General features: G+C 33.1%; 1 protein-coding gene across 2 annotated transcripts in view; it reads right to left on the bottom strand.

The window, feature by feature from the left end:
* Nucleotides 1–23,039, bottom strand: part of LOC138317430 (cell adhesion molecule 3-like) — a 32,571-nt gene that overhangs the window by 5,660 nt on the left and 3,872 nt on the right. Inside the window, exons 2-7 of one of the 2 annotated variants that reach the window (XM_069259093.1) lie at nt 7,576–7,977; nt 6,913–7,260; nt 6,340–6,603; nt 2,519–2,569; nt 514–639; nt 248–269 (exon numbers count right to left, since the gene is read on the bottom strand). In XM_069259093.1, coding sequence (XP_069115194.1) covers nt 248–269; nt 514–639; nt 2,519–2,569; nt 6,340–6,603; nt 6,913–7,260; nt 7,576–7,977 — 1,213 coding nt within the window. Of the gene's footprint in view, nt 1–247; nt 270–513; nt 640–2,518; nt 2,621–6,339; nt 6,604–6,912; nt 7,261–7,575; nt 7,978–23,039 lie in introns of both variants that reach the window. The other variant, XM_069259092.1, reaches the window with a different exon arrangement.

Here is a 23,039-nt window from a genome sequence, read left to right as displayed (position 1 = left end):
CATTCAGATTAACAAAAGACTTTGAAAGAAATGACAACTGTCCTTGCCACCTTTGCCAGGTTTCAGAGATGCTTGCCATGTGTTGTACTATCATGGTGATAAGATGGTGGACTGGCGGATATTGGTCCCCATGTTATACATATTTTCGTGGAATAATATTTTAAAACATTTTCTTTATATATAAAAATATTATCTCATCACCACTTATTATGTAGAATTCTCTAAATATGACCTAAAATGTACTTACTTTCTTGGTTTCTCTGGAGGTTCTGAAACAAACAAAAAATGTTTTAAATACTGGGTATATTTAGATCTCCCCCACCCCAACAACAAGAGATTTTATCCAACATATTAGAGCTAAAACTTAATAGTAACAAATTATGCAAGATACGTAATACAGATACTATATATACAAGTACCTAGTAGGTAAATAATTTATTGAAGTTGGTCGTTTGGATTGAAAAGTATGTATGACAGAATACATCAGTCTCAGTTGAATTTCATTGTTCTTACCTTCAATACTCTTGTTGGCATTCCTACGTTTTAGACAAATAAACACGATGACAGCAACCACGACAATGACGACAACAACGACGACTACGATGACGATGATGATGGTTGTGCTCATTCCGTCTGAAGCTGAAGTGGTAAAAACAACCAGTATAATATCTGTCACAGAATGTCAATAAAACAATACCATAAGGCTATAGATATCAGGTGTTTTTAGTTATTCAAGATTAAAGTCACTCTATCCCAAAGAATTGATCATATATCCTTCATTTTAATTGTCTGAAGAATTCACACTAATGATATTATTCTATAAACTAGGTTTAGTTTTAACCTAAGTTAATTATGTCATGGCACAAATTTCATTCTTACCTTCTTATCACTTAATATCAAGAATAAAACATTAGTTCTGTCCAATATGAATTAATATTATTATTGTTTAATAATATTAACGTTGCATTTAGACCTACAGCCTATCAGACAACTATCAAGTTACTATATACAAAGTATCTATAGAAAGTATTTGATAATAAAATGGCATCATTTTTCAGTTTGATTAGTTTAGCCAGGGTCATTTAAGGATGTGCCAGGTTTAAATGGTAGAGGAAAACAGGAGTACCTGGAGAAAAACCACCGCCAGTGGTCAGTATACCTGGCAACTGCCCCACATAGGTTTCAAACTCACAACCCAAAGGTTGAGGGTGTGTTGTGGTACTATGTCGGAACATCTTAACCACTCGGCCACCACATACCCAAATCACTGATAAATCAACGAGTTTCCCCACCAACAGTAATGCGTTTCTGTTTACTTTGTTTCCATAAACTTACCGTAAATTTAAAGTTAAAACAATTTTTTACATAGATGTTACAATAAACAATGGTGTTAAATGGCTATATGTTGTGATTTAATTTTTTAAGTTGACTTAATTTGTAAATTAGCATTCTTTCTTAATTACACTTTTACTAAACACTTGTGGCTTATTTGAAAATTTGTCACAACTATCCAATAGAGAAACAATGCTTTGTTCACAGCCCTCTTTCCTTATCATACAATCAATGACACCTGCCTGATATCTATAATTAATAACCCTGCGCTATGAACAAATCTATCCCGGCTATTGCTGACATCTTTAAAAATTGAATTCTCCATTAAAACCATGTAATTATGCAAGAGTGAATCAATTTCATGAAAAATAAAGTAAAAATCATATTGATATTTCATCAGAGTTGGACCATTTAAATAATCTCTTTTGAATATCAAACTCTCCACACGGGCTGCTGTGGGAGTATGAACAATCATTGCTTCACCTTTCCTTATTAGCTATGCACACACTAATAATTTACCAGTCCAATCAGCCATATTCTGGTTTTCCTCAACAAAAGGTGCTGATCTCTTGGGGCAAAAATTAATTGCAGTAAACTTGATGATGAAAAGAGCAAAGTGTGTATTGTAATTAGAAACAACATAAAGACAGAAGAGAGTTTTATCAATTTTAACATAACATCTTTGACAATAATTATATTTCTGTAATAGTATCAATGATTTTTGCTTTCTTATAACTACTCTGTTCTTTGTCAATAGTGTCCAATGTAGAGATAGCTGCCAGAGGGCGATTTGTTTATGTTAGCCCCTGGGGCGACTTGGTTTCCCCACCCCATAACACTGTAATAAGAGTCACTTTCCGACGTCTTTGCCCTGGGACAACTTGGTACCCCTGCCCCCTAACATTGTTACCGTACTTACTGATGTTCAGGTTCTAGGGTGACTTGGTACTCTCCCCCAAACCTGTCTCCCTAACATTGAAATAAGAGTTACTGACGTCCTGGTCCTGGGGTGACTTTGGTAACCCCTCCCCCTAACATTGTAATAAGAGTTACTTACTGACGTCCTGGTCCTGGGGTGACTTGGTCCCCCGCCCCCTAACATTGTAATAAGAGTTACTAACTGTCGCCCTCTCCCTGGGTTGACTTGGTACCCCCGCCCCCTAACATTGTAATAAGAGTTACTTACTGTCGTCCTGGTCCTGGGGTGACTTGGTTCCGTCTCCTCCTGGCGATGTCCCTGTAGTACGAGCAGGAGTTGTAGTAGGGGTAGTAGTAGGTGGTGGTGTTTCTGTAGAGAAGGGAGGTAATAGATGTTCGAGAATCATGCAGAAAACTCACCTTGCTCAGCCATGTTAAATCACAACTAGTTCTCAGGTCAAGTCAACAAATATACTGTTTCCTAATTTCCATAATTATGATTCTCCGGAATGAAACACAATTTATTTTGATTTTAATATTTTTGCTTGGAATTCAATCACAAATCAATATATTTTTTTCGTTTTTTTTTCCAGTCAATATGTGGTGTGTAATGTCATTCTGTCTGAATTCTATCATTACTGAATTTTTTTCAATAATTACTAATATTGGAGTAATACAATTAGTTTTCAGCGGAGAACTTTGACAGAAGAAACTAGTCGGAAAACAGTACCTTTGTATCAGTTCTTGACCTTGTGTATGCAATGTGGAATCTCTTGAGTCTTTTAAATGTGGATAAATTATTGATTACCCCCCCCAAAAAAAAAATTAAAAAAAATGCTATGCTCTTATAATCAATGTCAGACCAAGAATTTATTGTAATGATACACTTTTGTTTTGTAGGTGATATTATATGCCAAAAAAAACGAACAAATTTTCAGCAGAATCCTGGAATTGTTTTCCTTATTTCAACAGCCATCTAAAGATTGGGATTCAAGAGATTCCATTTCTCACTGAAAGTCGTCATACCAAGTTCACCCTTTCTATCATTAAACAATTTCAGAGTTTTACATTTTACCAATCAATGTCTTGGTGGTGAATCTTTATCATTATTCTGATTTTGAAGTTAAAAAAAAAATCTTTCAAGAAAAAATTGCTTTTTGTTTATCAAAAGGCCCATGACAGACAACTTACTGTAATTCCAAAAATCAACTCTTTCATGAAAGTGTTATCCCCAATACTATACCAAACTTGATATGACACTCATCAGTTATTCATACATTCATCTGTTTACTAGCCCAGATTACAGAACATTTTTGAAGCATGCAAATCATTAATTGTACATTCCAGCTAGGTGCAAGCCTTTGCCAACTGCATTTGCAACCATGACACACGAAAAAATTTCAAATGTTCCCAAGTTAAAATTCATACAACGGTCATATATAAACCAGTTACAACTGTTATCACATTATAACCCTAATGCTATCAACACATAACTTAAATTCATATTAAAACAAATCTAGTTAACCTGAAGAACCAGCATGTATACATGTAATAATGGGACTAATTCATGTACCACTTGATGCCTAAACGGATAACGATTGTGCGGGACTGTTGTTTCTGTTGGCGATGAAATGCTGTCAAAAGATGACATCCCGCGCTAACGTTACTTCAGCGGAAAGACTGCAAACAGTTTTATTCCATCTCCACTGGAGATACTAGTCCAGTATCAGGTAACATATCAGGTATCAGGCATCCTCGATACTCCAGGGCTTCCGATCACTTACGATCTCTACACCCCTGGACTATCAGGTGGTACATAAATAAGTTCCATTCAGCAACTGGTATCTGTTTTTTAAAACAGATTTGATTTAAATCAATATAATCAACCTTGTCTATAAAGACCACCGATTAGAGACCCCCAACAATGGTCTTTAGAGCTAAGTGGTCTTGATACACAGGTCTTTGAAAATGACCATTTGGGGCCCTGAGAAGGCGGTCTTATTCAGGTGCTCGCTAAGGCTGGTTTGATTCTATCATTATTTTCTAAGTTAAGTTGCATGACAAAAAAGAAAAGAAAAGTTAGAACCATTACCTAGACATGTTTAATGAAAATCAAAAGCCAGTACCAAGATAAGAAACGTTAGCAAAATAAACAAAAATAAACCAAATGTTGTGTTGGGGTTTTATTAATTACCATCATAACTTTTACTTTGTGATTTTAGTGGGATTTAGGATGGTAAGTCTGATCAAAATGATGTTATACAATTACATTAAACTTACTCTAATTGACAAGAAAATGTATTTGAATTTAAGAAGTTAACTAGGAGGAAATTTCTTCAGAACAATACAAAGTGAAAACAAGATTTCTACTGCACCCCTAAAATTTAATGTTAAATTGTTTACATATGCGGGGTAATTAGGTTTTATTAATTAAGGCATATTGGAGGAGTAAAATGGCAACACATTGATGAAAAGAATCAACTGCTAAAACTAAAACCAAAGCAACCAAGCTAAACTAACAGATGATAAATATAGTAGAATGGGATATAATTTGATGTATTTATGTCTTTGGACAATTAAAATCCTGAAGAGGTATTGTCTAGGAGAGCTATGGTGTAGAGATTATCGTTAGTTGATGAAATGGAAACCAAATTGTAAACACCCTCACATATTCTGAGTTGGTGTTTATTATAAATGGCTTTAAAAACTAAGTCATACTTTACTCGATTATATTTAAAGCCTGAGATTTTACTCCCCGTTCTGTTTTTACCATAGCTGTACGTGTCAATATTCTTTAATTGATCTAATCACATTCATTTCTACGTCAGATCTATTTTATAGTCATGCAAAGTTGCATAAATACCTAACCGAAGTACAAAATGTTCAATCATACTATATAAGTTTCCTTTGACCTTATATAATGCCAAAATATACATATCTATATGTACATATTAGCAATTACTTACAGCGCTTTATTTCATCTAATCAAAACAGCGACAACGAAATATGAATACAGGAGATCATTTACCAATGGATTTGAAATTAAGAACTTGTGACTAATATTGTTTTACTTTATAAAGAATTTTCATGAATTAAAGCGCCATGAGTGTATGCAAACTTTCCAATGTAAAAATATATGAATATGACTATATTGTTTACATATTTTTTTCTGTCATATATTTCATACCTGTATATATATATAAGTATATTTGAGTATATGTTTACAATGTATAATCACCTAGATTGACTGTTTATAGATGTATTATATATTCATTATGTATGTAGTTTTTTTGTCTTGTGATTACACTGTTATGTTTTATCCCATTTAATAAAAGATATATATAAAGATATTAGCCAAGGGAGTCAATACCAAACTAATGCAAAGTGCAAGCAAGAAAAAAGGAAATGAAACTAGGATCATCAAAAGTACAAATCAATGGAAACAGATCACTGAGTTTTTTTGTTTTTGTTTAAACTTATTTTTTCCCTTAAATTTTTTCCCACAAGACTCTTGTTGATCAAAGTGGAATGATTGATTATTTCCAGGAAATCACATTTCATTAATGAGGTCTGTTTCCGGTGATTTTAATAAGTGTTAATGGAAGAAAAGACAAAAGAAGGGAGATAACTAAGAGTGGACAATGGGAAAGGAGAGAGCTGATGGGGTAGTGTGTTGGTGGGTGTATACAAAATCAGAAATCATAATAACAAAAATAATACAACAACGTAATTAGAATAGAAATGAAAATGAAAACATAGGCATAGCAAATACTATGTTACAACTTAGCCATAAGGAAATGACCCAACTTTACCATCATATTATTCAGCAATATGGATGCAAGTCCCTTTGAATTGAAAGCATTCATTTTCTTTTTCAAACATTTTTACATTTATTTGAATTATTTGAAAACCCACCAAAGTCTGAATAAATGACATTTAAATTGAGTCAAAAAGTAAAGGTTATGGAAAGACAAGATAACAACACCAAAACAGACTAGCTGATGATGGGAAATAAAAAACTTATTCCTCCTTAATTGTATTTTTAGATTTACGTTCTTTTGTCTCCCTATCACTACCCAGTACACTAACCTATAGTAATGCTGAGCATCTGGGACAGATTGTAGGTATTCCCGGTAAAATTGTTTTTCGCCTCACAGCTGTAGTCTCCTGATTGGTCAATCTGAATGTTGGTCAACGGTAATTGTGCCGCTGTGCCAACCTGTGTTCCGTTTAGTTTCCAGATATAGGTCGGTGCTGGATTGCCCTCTGCTGCACAGGTCAATAATAAATTCTCTCCTTCATAATAAATATCCTTCATAGGATTTCTTGTAATGGTAGGTTGTCTCACCTCGTCTATTGAAGGGAAAAAAAGGTCCAACCGTAAGTAAGTATTAAAGAAATTAAATAAACTTTCACTGTTAGATTCTAAAATATATCAAAATTCAGTTCTTGTTTGCCATATACTGGCTATTTTTTTTTTTTTTTTTTATATTTTCACCTATACACCAATTGAATTAAACTTAAAATGATTTCAGATGAAATAATATGTTATTTTACACCATGGTTTCCTTTTATCTATTGAAACTTCCAAAAGAAAGTATTTCAACTTAAATAATAAGGGTTTTTTAATGCTTTTTTTTTTCAGAATCTGTCACTGCTTACAATAAACTTTGATAGGATCCGTCTGTTTATAGTACATGTTGTTGGACGGGTCACTGATCGTGTTCTGTTGTAGCGTACATCTTAGGATGACCCCGTCGTCGTCCTTGGTCATCGCGATATTGATGGTACTACTTCCTGTGTAGGTACAGTCGGTACTCGGGGAGGTCTGTGTGGTAGAGGATACGGTACTACCCACAGAATCTGAAACCCCCCTGTACTTGGTCCACAGGAAGGTTCCGGCCGGTAGACCCACGTTACTAGTACAGGTGAACTGGACTGTCTGTCCCTCCACAATATTGGTGGCTGGGACTACTTCCACTTCCCCAAATGTTGTAACGTTTGGCATAGCTTTTATTAGAAAAAAAAAACCCAGTTTCTTTGATTAAAATCAACTTCTTTGATAAATTTTAAGGTTTGAGGTTTAATTTATAAAAGAAAGATTATTGGAATTTCACCAATCTATTTAAAAAAAAAGAAATAGTGAAAATTTAAAAGAACTATTTATTCATGAAATTTTGTGATTATAGCTCTAGAAAATTTCAACTGCACTCTTTTATAAAAGTATTCATTCTAATTGGCAATATTGATAAACTGCACCATATACAGGTTTAGATTTCTGACGAAGGTAAATCAATTTTTTTTTTTAATGTACATCATACATACCTGTAATGGTCAGAGTCGTTTCACTGGATGGATTGGCTTGGATATTGTTACTTAATCCAAGTACACTACATTGGTATTTTCTCTCATCTTCACAAACCACACTGGTAAACTTCAACCTTGCTGTAAGTGAGGACTCTGTAGGGTTTGTCAAAGTCACTCGTCCAAACACAGTAGGATTGGTTAGATTGGCTAATGAGGCTGGGCTCTGAGTTGGTCCAGGTGGATAAAACAAAGCTAATTGTTCAAAGATTCCAGAATCTTTTGCTGTCTCCCTGTCCCATCCTATGGTAAATACTGTATCAGTTGATGCTAGACTATAAGTACACACAAGTTCTAATTCATTATTCCCCACAAGTCCAACTGGGTCCACTGTTGTTGTCACCGAGATATCTGCCTGCAAATCTGCAAAAAAAAACCAGGAGACAAATTGTTATTAAATCTATTATTTACCGTTCAATTTCACAGTGTTTATTTGTAACTACACCAAAATCAACCAACAATTTTTTGATAGTTGGTGGTTATTTCAATGATACATTTAACTGTATTCAGAGCAGGCATTGTACAAATTTGAAAATAAATGTTTCAAATTCTGGATGTAAGCTCATCAATCTATGATGGTTAATTTATCATAATGATTTGATTTGGTTGAAACATACTGTTTTCAAATGAAAACAAAATAAATCAATTTCCCTGGGTTCTTTATGTAGCCAAAATATCACCTTGTTTTATGGATCAAACACATGTTGGGTTTTTCTTTGTTATTATCTTATGTTTTTTTTCAGTTAGCTTTTAATTTTCAGAGGTGGGAGTATATATCAAAGACGGAGAGATCTCTTATTGTCATCTTGATTAAATCATAACGACGGAGAGATCTCTTATTGTCATCTTGGTTAAATCATAACGACGGAGAGATCTCTTATTGTCATCTTGGTTAAATCATAACGACGGAGAGATCTCTTATTGTCATCTTGGTTAAATCATAACGACGGAGAGATCTCTTATTGTCATCTTGGTTAAATCATAACGACGGAGAGATCTCTTATTGTCATCTTGGTTAAATCATAACGACGGAGAGATCTCTTATTGTCATCTTGGTTAAATCATAACGACGGAGAGATCTCTTATTGTCATCTTGGTTAAATCATAAAGATATCAAAACACAGGACTTTTTCTCACTGCTTTGGGAATGGGGCCTGTGGCTTTGAATTTGATAAAATGTGCGACAAAACCAGGATTTTGTAAAAAATTATGAAATATGAAATAAAGCATAACAAATAATATTTTATATTTCCAATGTGGTTGAAATGTTCTTTTCTGAAGCTAATTCACAAATATTTAAAGTCTTAACCAACTAAGTTCATGCAATATTTTTGGATAGTTTTCAAGAAATTTTGATTTTGGGAAATTTAAGGCTTGAATTGGGGAAAATTTAGAGGTTTTGCCATGGGGAATGGGGCCGATTTTCGGCCCAAAATCATGTTGAAGAAGCCTTGAAACAAGTTTTCATTTTCCATTTAATCATATGCATGATTTTTTTTTTTACATTTACAATGTATAGATATATCATATATGTAATATGAGTTGTCTGTAGCTAAATCATCAAAGATTTTAACAAAATGTATTCCGTTTTTTGTTTTTTTTGTATTTCCCCCATTTTCTGTATTTTCTCCAATTAACGTCCCTACAGACTATTTCTGTCCTATTATAAGCCTATAGCCAGAATCCTGCTGTGTCCTTGGTAGTCATCAGATATGACATCCATTGTCCTCAGTGTCATTTTGACTTTGACAACAAAGGGAGGCAACCCACCAAGGTGGAAGGGTAGTGAAATAGGACGTTTAGTATCTGATAATATCACTCATCACCCATTTCACAACTCTTTCAATATTACTCTTCATAATCTCAAAAATTGTTTAGCTACATTTAGTTGTTAGAGTCCACCATAAAAGTTCAGTTAAATAAAACTCAAAAAGCACATGTAAATAGAAGTTATATGTTTTAAGTTTTAAATTTTGTATATGGCAGGATAGAATAACAAACTGTTTGATCTATAATTTCAAAAGTAATGCTTAAGCATATATGTTTATGGCATTAAAACGAATATAATTACAATTTATATAACTGTAAGCAGAAACGTTTTTCGCTTTTTTGAATTTCCGCTTTTATTATTAATAATGAGTGGTTGTTATAAAGTTTAGTTTCATTAAATATTCAATCAATGATGGAAAGGTTTCATGGGCATTTGTATCTTTATCATAAAAAGATTATGATTCAATGGTAATTCATACAAATACAAGCCTATTTAATCAGAAGTATAGACTATAACTTTCCGCATTTTCTTACATCAATTCTGAGTGTGTTTATGTTTATACAAACTAAACTTTTTTTTAATAATGACAGCCAAAAGTAAAAACAAAATTATAAATTTCTACTTGCTATACCAACACACTTCTTTATACTATCATAAAACTGTATCTGCAAAGTCAAAGATTATTGGAGCAAATATAATCTGTCCATTAGTTTCATTCCCGAGGCCAAGTCATAATACCTGATAATGGAATGCTACATATGTGTAGTATGTATAGCAGGTATGTACTCCAACATTTGACCAATACACTTAACCCCAGGTCTACAGAACTATAAAGTATCGGTATGTTACTAAGTCATGCAGATCACAGCAGTCGCATGGTTAGCTTATATCTTTATACTCATATGAAATCTTGGGGTTCAGGACAAGAGCTGTATAATATTTAGCTTAGGTTATACATGTATTATAAAGCAAAACTTTTTTCACCTTGATGTCAATTAATGAATATAATTCACAAAGAAGGAATATCATGATGATAAAAAAATCTTCATTTTTTTTCACCCAAAAGACAAAATAAGAATTTACATGCATTAAACAAGAGCTTAAGATTACAAATTTAAGAGATAAATAACATTGATTATATGGCTGATTTCTACAGGTTGCTATCTAAATTACAGAAATAAATTCATTCAATCGTATTATTTTGATTGTCGACCTTTTACTCAAAACATTATTTGGTGAAGTTATTTATAAATATATGACTGTATTTGTACGTTCAGTAAAACACTGAGTGATACACATGACATACACACCTACAGTACTATATACATTCCACATATTTGTGGTTTATTATACCTTAGTCTACCCACACAGGTTACAATAAGTTAATTGGTTATAATGCTCTTTGTGTTATTATTGTGACAATTTCTTACAATTTGTCTCAGTACAATTGTTAAAGAACATTTCAGAATTACATGTATTGTTTGTTAAACTAAAAGTTGTCATTTTTTCTCCTAATGATAATAGAAGATCATAAATGCTTTGTGATTGTCTGTAACCCCATATTTCATGTCTATTTGGTTGGTAATATAATTGGTAGATATTGTTTTGTTTTGTTTTTACAAAAAAAAATGTTATATGTGAGGCACACCCTGATATAAATACACAACCACAGAGACATACACAGAACATATATATACATGTATATATATGCATCTATGGATGGATCGCTTGTCCTGAGGGACTGTGAAGATGTGTCTAACTATGTGGTCAAAATATAATCTTGATGATCTGATCGTTACCATGTGGGATAAAAAAAATAATCGCCAGCACTTTTACATTTCCCCCTGTGACCCTAAATAAGGGTTTTTCTCCATTGCATATGAGGTTCCAGGAACTGATGTAAAACCAAAGACACATCAGAGTACATATTGAAAGTACAGGGTACCTGCTTTAATATTGTTTCATTTTATTCTCTCACCATTCATTGTTTTGAAATATACATCAACTAGCAACAATTACGTATCAATAACATTTATAACATACAACTACCATTATGACGAAAACTTGAAAACGCAAAGAGTACGAGAGTAGGTACTAGCACACCTTGTTATCATGAACTCTTGTAAAATATTTACATGCATTTCATTTTCTTCTTCCTCCATTAATATATTTCACTTGCAATAAAATGCTAAACATGTAAGAATGCCTGTCATAAAAATTCACTTAGGAATTCAAGCAAAAATTTTAATCATTCTGTGAAAACAAACCCCTAACAATACACCAATAATACGATTTTAACACCTGTGTGATCATCCACCACGACGATAAACGAGACCATTATCCTATTACACCTGGGGCCTACACCTGAAAAACTCCAGCGACAATTATCACAGATTTCTGACAAGCTAATGATAGGCATCAGAGCAAGAGCATAAAACCATGGGAGCTTTAACCAGCCCGAAGAAACGAATTGGTAGTTTGTGTTAACGTTTATACTGAAATCATTGGCTTATCACTATAGCCTGCAACACAGTGTGATGCAATTTTTGAAAATTTTGATATTCAATGTACTAAGAATTTGATCTTAAAAAGCTTATATTCTGTAATAAAAGCCCTAAATTCAAAGCATTGAAACATTAAATATTAACTTAATTGCGATTGAAACCAAGATTCTTGAGGATAAAAAAAAATGATAACTATGTTGCATTCCTTTTATTTGTGTCCAATAAGTAGATCAATCCCATCTGTTTATGACAAATAAATAAATATGACCCTCTGAAATTATTCTAATCTAAAATCACAACATAAAGCTAACAAGACTTTTACATAGCCACATCAATTGCAGCCATTTTAACACATATAGAAGAGAAAAATAAATACCCATACAATTACCAACATAACAAGAAAATATTACATTTTGCACATTCATTTTTATATTTGTTTTATTCTGACAAGAAATAATGCCAGAATCATGAGCCCAAAACATGGTACAATTAAACCTATTATCGGCATCAAAAGATCAATTGGCGCCCCCATGAGGAAGGTTAGAATAACATTAGGACAAATCCCTATATAGCGTGTAATTGTAAATGATTGGGTATAGGAATGTGCTACATTACCCCAAGTACAAACTAGGTCTATATACCCAAGACGGTAATACCCGGCATTCCAACACAGAGTTTAAATCAGGATAAATACAAACCAACATGGGCACTCTTCCGGAACCCTGAAAGCTTTTTGTGTATAGTTTTCAAAGATGATCCACATCAAAAGATAGTAGGACTTTTAAAAGTCTCGCTAGATACTGAGAAATGTGGTTCAACTTCAACTCCAGGGTAAAGATTGATGACTCAAAACTCCCCTATTTGATACTGAATGGGCCTTTATTTCAAAGATTAGGATCTGCCATTGTAAGTTTGGAGGGGTGATAGGGATGATATATAGGATATGATGCAGTGAGAATGACCACAAATGTCTGACCTTTAATGACATTCCCTGGCCAGGTGAGGTTATTACTCACTCTTCCCAAAGAAAACTGCATGTGTGGAAGCATACTAAACACAGATTAAAATGTGATTCTATTTGTAAAACATAATTTCCCGATTCCTGACCCAGAGACCTGAGTTTTACATTCAGACAACAAGGATAGCTGTAACCAGATATGTTCTCTCAACAAAACCTCTGATAAAACAGTACACTATTCAATGGTTTGTCTTCCCTGTAACACAAAACGATTTTCTGATAATGGGTGACGCCTTAACTGAACTTTTCATCATTTATCTTCCTTGGTTTTTTTTCTGAAACCTGATCTTTAGAAGTAACAAACAACACTGAGGGTGGTTTGTTTTCTAAGAACTTGACAGTAAACTAATGTCTGTTAACTGGTTTACTGTTGGATCAGCTGATTACCAGGTATACCAGACAGAACATTTCTTTCTGCCTTGTCATAACTGGAGAGTAATATCAACTATACTTCCAGTTTACTAGTAATCGTCTGGAGTCGAGAATGCAATGGCACACTGGTCATATTTACTTGGACCAAGGACAACCAAATGCATATATGTGTACCTTACTATTGCACAATACCACAATCATGTTTACTTTTCTTACTTTACCTGTGTATTTTGATATATCTAAAGTAAATCGACAACCATGTATAAAACCTGTGTCAGGTTGGCTGCAATCCAGGATTATAAAAATACATTTTTTGATATCAAACAAGTAAACAGTCTGGTCCTTGTACATTTATCAGTGGAAGGGAATTAAGTTACAAGAATTGCCACATCAACCATACAAAGAAGCAGAAAAATATTGAAGGTTCGCTCAGGAGAAAGAGTTAATGTAAATAATATAAATATAGGTCACCTGTCTCTGATATTGTCAATTATTCTAGGATCTACACTAAGATGGCAGTCTTTTGCAGGCAGACTTAACAGTAATATTTTTATATGTGTATATATATAGATCTAAAATGTGGATCTTAAGTCTCCTTTCACAAGAGTCCATTCATCTAACTTGACAGTTTAAAGCCTGTGTCTGCATGCAGACGTTTTACACACATAATATTATTGACAAGAAAATCTGCTTCCATTGTATAGGCTTTCAAGGTGTCTAATACCGTCCCAGTCCCAACATATAGCTTCTAGATGGTGTGGATTAATTGCAGGAATCAATGACAAGAAGTTGCTGGTCCCACTGGCAACCATTACCCGACTTGGTATGATCGCAAAAGATCGTTATGGTGCCTCAAACACATTTACCACCACCACCCCCACCACCCCCTTTACTATATCATAGCTTCAAAAGCAGCAAAATAGAGAGTATTAAGATATATTTCCATTGAGATAGCTGTTATACATATATTATGCAGTATTTTTTGTTATTGAATTTCAAATTCTCTCAGGAAATAAGAAGCTTGTATGGTTCAGGTGTTCTCCGATGGTATCTCTGAGGTACAATCTCGTAATGAATAATTCAAACGCCTAATTCAAAGCCCGACAAATCACACTTTCACATGTAGATATGCAGAAACAAATTAGTTTTTGTTTTTCAATACAGAGGCAAGCTTGTTCCTCCATGTTAACATGCACAAGCCTAACTTCCTTGTTCTATGTGGTGCAGACATTTTGTGTATTGCAATCATTTTATCATTTTACTCTAGCCCCTACTCCTACTTCTGATCGTGTGATTAATGTAAAAAGCCTCGGTAGTTAGATTACCATATGTCACTAAGAACCTTCCAGGTACATTCTTCTGTTTTATAATGAAATCATTTTGACATACATAATAAATGTAATTTACTATTTAGCTATAATAACCATAGTAATTTAAGTATATATAATGCAATGTGTTACTGAGATTGTTAAACTGATTTAGAACAAATGTTACTTCAGAGCAAACTCTTTGATGCAGATTTTGAAATATAAGGCACTACATTTCAGATATTTTGTCCGTGTTAAATCTAATAGCAGTATAATTATAAATCTACATTCTACAATAATCATCTACTACTTGTATATGAAGACTATAACCACTAGCATGGTGTGTTACAGTAATTGTAACATCATAAAGCTTTAATAATACATTAAACCCATAGTACTTCAAGGAGAGCTGCAATCATGCACAAAATAGCTGACAAACTACGCGCCTGCTTTGATGCAGGCAGATAATTACTTCTCCTTTGTATTGACAGCTATAGACTTGATATCTTGACTAAAGAATTTAAAAAAGTTCTTTACAAAACATCAGTTTTTAGAATGGAGGAAGATTATCCTCAGGTGATAATTTTTAATACTACCAAAATTTTAAAAATATTTTCAGGTAACTTTAATATGATATATCTTTGTCTTATACTGTTAATCTAACCTGACACTGGTTACAGGTAAACCAGTGATTAACATCCACTATACACATTCCATAATATACATATTTCATAATCCAACACCTATAGTATATTAATTTTATACACATAATCAAGAATAAATTCCACACATATTATTTAACTTTGTTGCAGACCATTGGTTTTATCAAAGCTTAAATTCCTGATATATGGCTTCTTGGCTTTTGAACAAAACTGCATTGCAATATGACCTTACTGGTAAGACGGTTGATCCCCAGAACAATGAGATATTATATCCATTTTAATTCTGAATACTTAAAGACTGTTTAAGTCAATTTATACATGTTTGTACGTCAATCAGCCAGGTATACCTGCAATATTCCATGTTAAACATGCTTGTTTTACATAATATTTGAGTGTTAAGATAAGATAAGGATATGGGTTCTTAAATTGATACTTTAAAACTATTTACTTATTTTTAATTTCCATTGCCTGTTAACTACAAAATCTCCATTTATATATATTTTCTTAAAAAAAAAAAAAAAAAGATCCTTTTCTACAAATTAGGATGGACCTTCTATAAGAAAGTTCATCCGACAATGCCTACAATCTAGAGGTCAAACTTTCATAATGTATCATCAGGGGGAGGTAATTCAGATGTCAGGTTTTCCTAAACACCATTAACGCCATAATGTAAACAACTACATCTCCTGTCCTCTACACACACTGATAACATGGCCTCTTAATGGTGTGGGGACATTAATTATTCTGCATGACTAATGAAGGACTGTCAGTCACAACAATAACAAAGACCAAAGTATCATGCATTGTCAATCATAATAAAATTATATCAAAATTTAGTTTAGAAAATCGTATATCCCATGGTTCTAACTTGATGTTTATACCAAAGATGTCCTTCATACCTGATGTTTTTAGTGACACCTGTGAATTTCCCTTGTGGCACCCCTGCCATTCTAACCTTGCATCCAAATCCCCCAGACAACATAATTGATTCTATTTTCCCTGTCGCTGTAGACAACAATGAGTTATTTGAGGTAATGATTTCCCCCTGTGGAGCCCCAGATAACGAGAGTGTCAAGTTTTAATTTACTGTCTGGGGTGTATTGGAGGGTTGAGAACAGGACCAGTAAACAATGGATGTGTGGACTGAGATTTAACAGGTGCCCTCAGTCCTGGGATAACAACCACTAGTCATCTACAACTAAGCCAGCTTCAACTCTTTTCTATATAATTATGATATGCTTTTGTTGTACCTCTTTGGTGTTACCTTATAAAGGTGTACAAGTTATTTTGACAACTATAAATGACACTTATATAGACACTCTAAACACATCAATAAAACATGTAGTCTCCTATATATCTATATTTATACACGTTGATCATGTGGACAAAATAACTCATTTAATAACATGATTTTTTCTCTATCTCTCTATATATATAGGTAGAAGCCTCTGAGGATCCAGCTGCATGTGCCTGCTAGGACAATTATAATATAAAAGTTTAGCTTCTCTACAGAATGGACTCAGACATTCAATAATAAAATTATCCACGGCTAGAGTAAATGCTAACTCAACTGGAAATTCCCCTCAATTTCTAAAACTCACATTCACTTTGAAACCAAGACAGACCAGCTAGCTCTCTATAATCTATGTATTGTGTATCCTGTATAAGTTAACCCAAGGACAAAAAATTGTCCCTCCACCAAGGGCAAACCCAAAAGGACACTGCCACATACTACAACCAATATCTTTCTCAAGACTTATCAATTGATGCATAACAGTCAGCTAGAAATACTTCTAATGGAAACAATTATATTTCTAAGTTGAGGGAAATTATTAATTATTAAAAGGAAAATGATAAAAAATACATTAAGTCCCTTATCAATGTGATTTGATCAACCTTTTCCATTTCATAAATGTATTTAATGCAAAAACTTTCACAAATTCACTGATATTGAATGATAATATCCATGGGAAAAATTTACTATTAATATAAATGCCAGTACTGGTATTTGATATAGGAATGTCCTTTCAGTTCTGCTTCATTTCAAAATTAATTTTTCAATTACATATATCACAGTGAACTGCTATCGTGGTCATAACAATACAAAATCATATATTTTTCTTATAATTTTTTGTATAGGGGTCATTCAACTGGCACTAACCAGCTCCATTCTGTCTTTGCATATTTCTGAGTTATCTTCCCTTACAGGTAGGCATTGAATAATGTCATCTGTTTGCGAGCACATCTTCACACTTTTCAGAGAAAACAATGTGAATTTCGCTCACAAAATGATGATGTCACAATTGCAATTTGAAACTTACCCACAAGGAAAGTAACTCTGTTATGCAAAGTAGACCATATATAATCACTCCATGTTGTCTACAAAAAGGTACCACATGGTATATGGTCACAGAATTGTGTGTATCTTTTTATTGTACATGTTCAACAGTAAGCTACATAGAAACTGTCGCATACATGAATGTCTTCAAATTAAACCTTTTTTTCTTGGGGTGTGGATTGGGAGATGGTGTGTGCAGGCAGGGGAGATAACTTTGAAAGTGAACATTTCAGCATTAAATTGTATACCTGTAAAACAGATATTTTCTATTATCTGTTAAATTTTTTTATGGATACAGACAACCACCTTAGGTCTTTTTTGACACACAAGATTATCTTTTAATCAGAAAGGCTTCAAGAAGTTTAACATGAGCTGTCTCGAGGACGACACCTATATAAAAACATCAACATTTCTTTTCAACCCAGCATAAAAATCAATTCCATTAACCCAGTTCAAAACTGCCGTGTCATACTGTAGAACATACCTACACAAAATGTGTTTTACTTGTAATGGAATATGTTGTGTCTGGTGTACACTACTACCTTCACAATCACTGACCTTCAGGTAAAGATTTCTAACTTTTGGTACCGCTATAGGAGGGATTTAATATAGACACTTATAGATTTAAATACCAGCTATATCACAACAGTCTTAAAGTTCTAGATTCGTATCACAACCCTCTCAGTTCTAAATTCAAAGAAAACTCCCATTTACTTTTTATTTGCGTCAAAGTGATTCACAGATACCAATCAGAATTTCATAAATATTTAGCAAGTTCATTAACAAGGTAATTAAATTAATAATCAAACTTGCACATGCAAATTAATTTCTTTATTTAAATACCATGACATAAAGAAATAATAGAAAAATTACTTTCAAGATATTTGCATATCCATGTACAGCTGATCATGAATAAGGTAATTTCAAATTCAGAAATATATTAAGATGTAAAAGAAAATTTATCCAAACAAAATATAGCCTATAGCCCAACAGGCAACAGTCATATATATAAGTCAACCATACAGCAGAGTTAGGGTTAAACTTGTAAATTTGTGAAATATCACCCTAGTTTTTTGACAAGAGAATTGATAAAGCTTCAGATCTAGACTTGTAGTAGTATTGTAAATTGTTTGTAGATGCCACGCTCTGATTGATGGCTAATGTACTTTTGTTTACAAGTGGTATTGTTGCCAGTTAGATATCTCTACCAGTATGTATATGTTATTGTGTCTCTACCACTATACATGTACATGTTAAAGTGAATCAACAATATATGTTTATAAAATATCAGCCTAAAATGTTAAATAATTCTGAACCATTCCATTCATGGAAATTCAGTTTAAAACAAATAACATTTCCATGAACTACATCCATATGTACATAATACATATCTGTATACAGTATTATATTTAAGAAAAATATGAAATAATACATTTCCTTTTGAGATGTAACTATTGTTTTGTCTCCCCTATATAGATGGACAGAGTAAGGAGGGTTTGTAATTATAACATTACCATAATAATTATATACTGGTAAATCTGAATAATCTACCATATTTAGTACCACATTACCATAAGTTATAATGAAAGGGTCATGATTTCAAATTTGTGTACTGCTATACGAGGCATTTCGACTTCATATTTACACAATGATAAATCAAGTTACCGAGCCAGACATGTGATATCACAAAACAGACAAAGTCTTGGACATCCGTTTACATGCAATCATGATCAAGAAACTTTTTTTAACTTGGGATCTGTTTGAAGACTTTTATAATAATATAGACAAAGGTATATACTGTTATATAGCTATAGGTGTTCGTGATGTAGAATAACTGAACAATTAACGCATCTCAAACATCAATACCGATCCCAATAACGGCCGAAATACACAAGACATTCACCTAATTTCTCTACATTTCCTATATAAATGTATACCATACTTCTAGCGTGACACATAAACCTCTGTACCTAGCTCGTGTACCTATAAAATCAGCTAATTAGGGTAATATGTCACAATCCATTCACTTAGAACACTAGATTGACATTCCACAAATAGGTTCCTGTGTGTATACCTATTTACTTATAGATGTAGGACAACAACAGCCAACCATTGTTGTTCAGTAGATAATGTAGTACTAAGTTTTGGCCATAGAAGATAATAATGCAGGATAGGACAATTCTAGTACAGCTTACCATATTCTCCGAGATACATCTCCGTCCATACAAATAATACAGGGTTGTGTACATATAATGATCTTATCAATACTGATATGTGTTTTTCTCCTTTTCCAAGAAACATCATATAAATGTGTCCAAGTTCATCTAAATAGTCTTAAAAATAAGGTAGACAATGAATTCCAAGATTTAATTTTATGAAAATTATACATGTAACTTATTTAAAGGTCAACAATATTGTAATTTGCATCATGAATACGGCTCTGAGGCCTTCAGAAAGGTTAGAATAATGTGATTTTCTTTTTTTTCTCTGGTTCCACAATATACATGACGAATCGGACATGATCTTTATCTTGTGGGACATGTATCTGCACAAATGCCTTGATATTATAGCTGTGTATATCAGAGCCACAGGGATCTAAGCTTTATCTTCATATGATGTCAGAGCCAGGAAAAAAAATATTACATCTATATGGACAAGTCCGTACATCAATTTGTAAATGACACATCCAAAAACAAATTAAATATTGGTAACTACATATCTAGTAACAACCATAAAAACAATGATTGGCAGGGATGTGTATTAAAAATGATGGATATGTGTATCAGGTGAGCAGGTATATACCTGTAGATTGAATTACAGGTGATTATTACCTGTCCATCTGTGACAGTGATGGAACAGGTATATATGTAGGTAATTTGTGGGAGGCAGATCTAGATCTGGAATAGGGGAGGGGGTTGCAAATATCTGGTACTGGCTCACCTGTACATACCTATATGTAGCTATATACAATGTATATATATAGTACCAGGTATAGTAATCTTCATGTAAGCAGGACCCTAGCTAGCAAACCTTTGAGAATTCAAGTATTAGTGTGAATATGGAGTGGACACCAATAAAACACTTCTTATTTAACAGGGTTTTCAATACAAGTTGAAGGAGGTCCAAACTGTATAGCGAAGTATTGTAGTGTATTGTAACTCCCTACAATAGTAAGCCAGCAGGAAACTGTTCACAGATCTCCGTGCAACCATGGCAGGGCCACATCCATAGATATATGGTACTTATACATACATGCGCAGATATAAATGGTAATAAACACACTTTCACATTTTTCCAGTGTGGAAAAGTTAAAATTCATGAAGAAATATATTTGGGATAATGTGACTGATATACTGTCATAAAGATACATTCGACTTGCATTGTAAATATGTTCTCATTTCAGTCTTATGCACACACACACACAAACACGCCTATACTTCTGAAATTCAATCCTAATCAATATACATTTAATATATTTAATTCAGAAATTGATGTGATCAGTGGAAATAATAAGAGAGATTTCGACATCATGGAACTGGGGACTCATCCTAAAAGATGTGTTTGTAACCATGGAAACACAATAATCAACAGGTGTAGTGTCCTGAGTCACTGGGTGGAGTCTGTGGTGTAGGAGTGTCTGTAAAATCAATGTCCGCCTGGTGACTGTGTGAACCTTTATCAATGATTGTATGTACAACAGATGATCAGCACGCAGGTTTTACTATTTACCTTTACAGGGCTATGACAGAAGAGAAAAAGAACCGGAAACATAATTCAGATCACACAGCTGGAAGCTGATATATTTCAATACCCATTTACACATTTAGCTGTTATTATAAACAATTTGTGTCCCATTAAAAATATGGTAGATATATACATATTTACAAAAAATATCATTATGGATACCGGTGTGCACATTGCCGAGTATATCCTGTTTGTAAAATATAAAATCGCATCCTTTTTTTTGAAAAGTATTTGGAATTTCCTTTCTTGACATTAGAAGGGTTTGTTTTTTGTTCAGAATTCTATAACATCAAGAAGGTCATTTATATGTTTTAATGGTGGAGGAAAAGCAGAAACAAGCAAGAAACACTCACTAATGTTCTTTTCAAGTTTTATCAACAATGCCTTAATTATCTATAAACTGCACATCAGATGTGTGCCTCTACTTTGTATGCTTTCAAACAAGCTACCATTCAGATCTAGACCATGAGATGCTGGGCCAATTCTTGGATGATAAATCAATTTCTTAGGCAAACTGCAGTCCCCAATCAACATTTTAACCCAGGTGTATTATTTTCTAGAGACAGCAAGCTTCAAAAGCACATACCTATAATAATACAGCCATGACAATCTATATTTCAAGGTCACATTGAATCAAGACTGTTTAAAGCAATTGGCCGCTACATAAATTAAAATATGACGGGTAATATCAAATATGACAATGGACATGTGTGTATCACGTTACAACTATAATCTCCGACATAATGGGGTATCTTGTGTTCTGTACACTGATTAAGAGCCCGCTAAATTAACCGCTGATATTGATAGTTGATATACCATTATCATGTTTTTATATCTGTATTGACATTTTATATGTGTACATTACCTAACAACATATAGGGTAAAGTCTCCATCCTGAACAATCCACCTATATATATATATAAATATTGATCCATTTCTCTTAATGGATATGTTTACATTTATGGAAGAGGATAAACTTTGTTATTGAAAAACTTTTCGAAAATCAATCTGGTTTAATATAGACAAATAGTATACAACATTATTTTATTTTGATCTGCAATACTCTAAGAATATCAAAATTCTTTACTTTTTATCAATTTTATGCTTTTAATATAAACAATTGTGTTAATTAGATATGCATATATATATACAATGATTTGATTTTAAAGAAATATCTGTTTTAAATAGATAGCATATCTTGACTGAGACTAAGTATCAAAATTAGTATTGAAGGTATATGAATGTGTAGCATCTTTGAACTTTGTTTTATCCCTATATTACTAACTCATTATATGTTGTAGTGATTTTAAAACAAACACAAATTCATATCAACTGTTCTACACATTTATATTAAAAGTTGGCATTTTTGAGATATCTTTAATTTTCATATATCCATAATGAGTAACTGATCATGAACATTGATCAGAGGTGAAATTATGGATAATGGTACCAACATCTTCAAATTTAGAATGAAATATAGAAGCAGTACATCTTCGATCTTTTCCAGGCACATGCTGTCACATGATAAGCTGTGTATCTATTGGGTTTAGCTGTGAATACCTGCGATACATATCCCCAGGGATACACAGCAACTGATTAATGATGATAAACTGGAAACACAAACATTCCCCTGTCGCATACCCACTGTACAGAGCATCACCAACTACCAGGTATCTGATGGAAAATCATGTCTTAGAGTACTAAAAGTA

Source organism: Argopecten irradians, chromosome 3 (genome assembly GCF_041381155.1).
Source record: "Argopecten irradians isolate NY chromosome 3, Ai_NY, whole genome shotgun sequence".
Lineage (NCBI taxonomy): Eukaryota > Metazoa > Mollusca > Bivalvia > Pectinida > Pectinidae > Argopecten > Argopecten irradians.
Note: the sequence above shows the minus strand (reverse complement) of the source record. Positions and strands in the feature narration are given on the sequence as shown.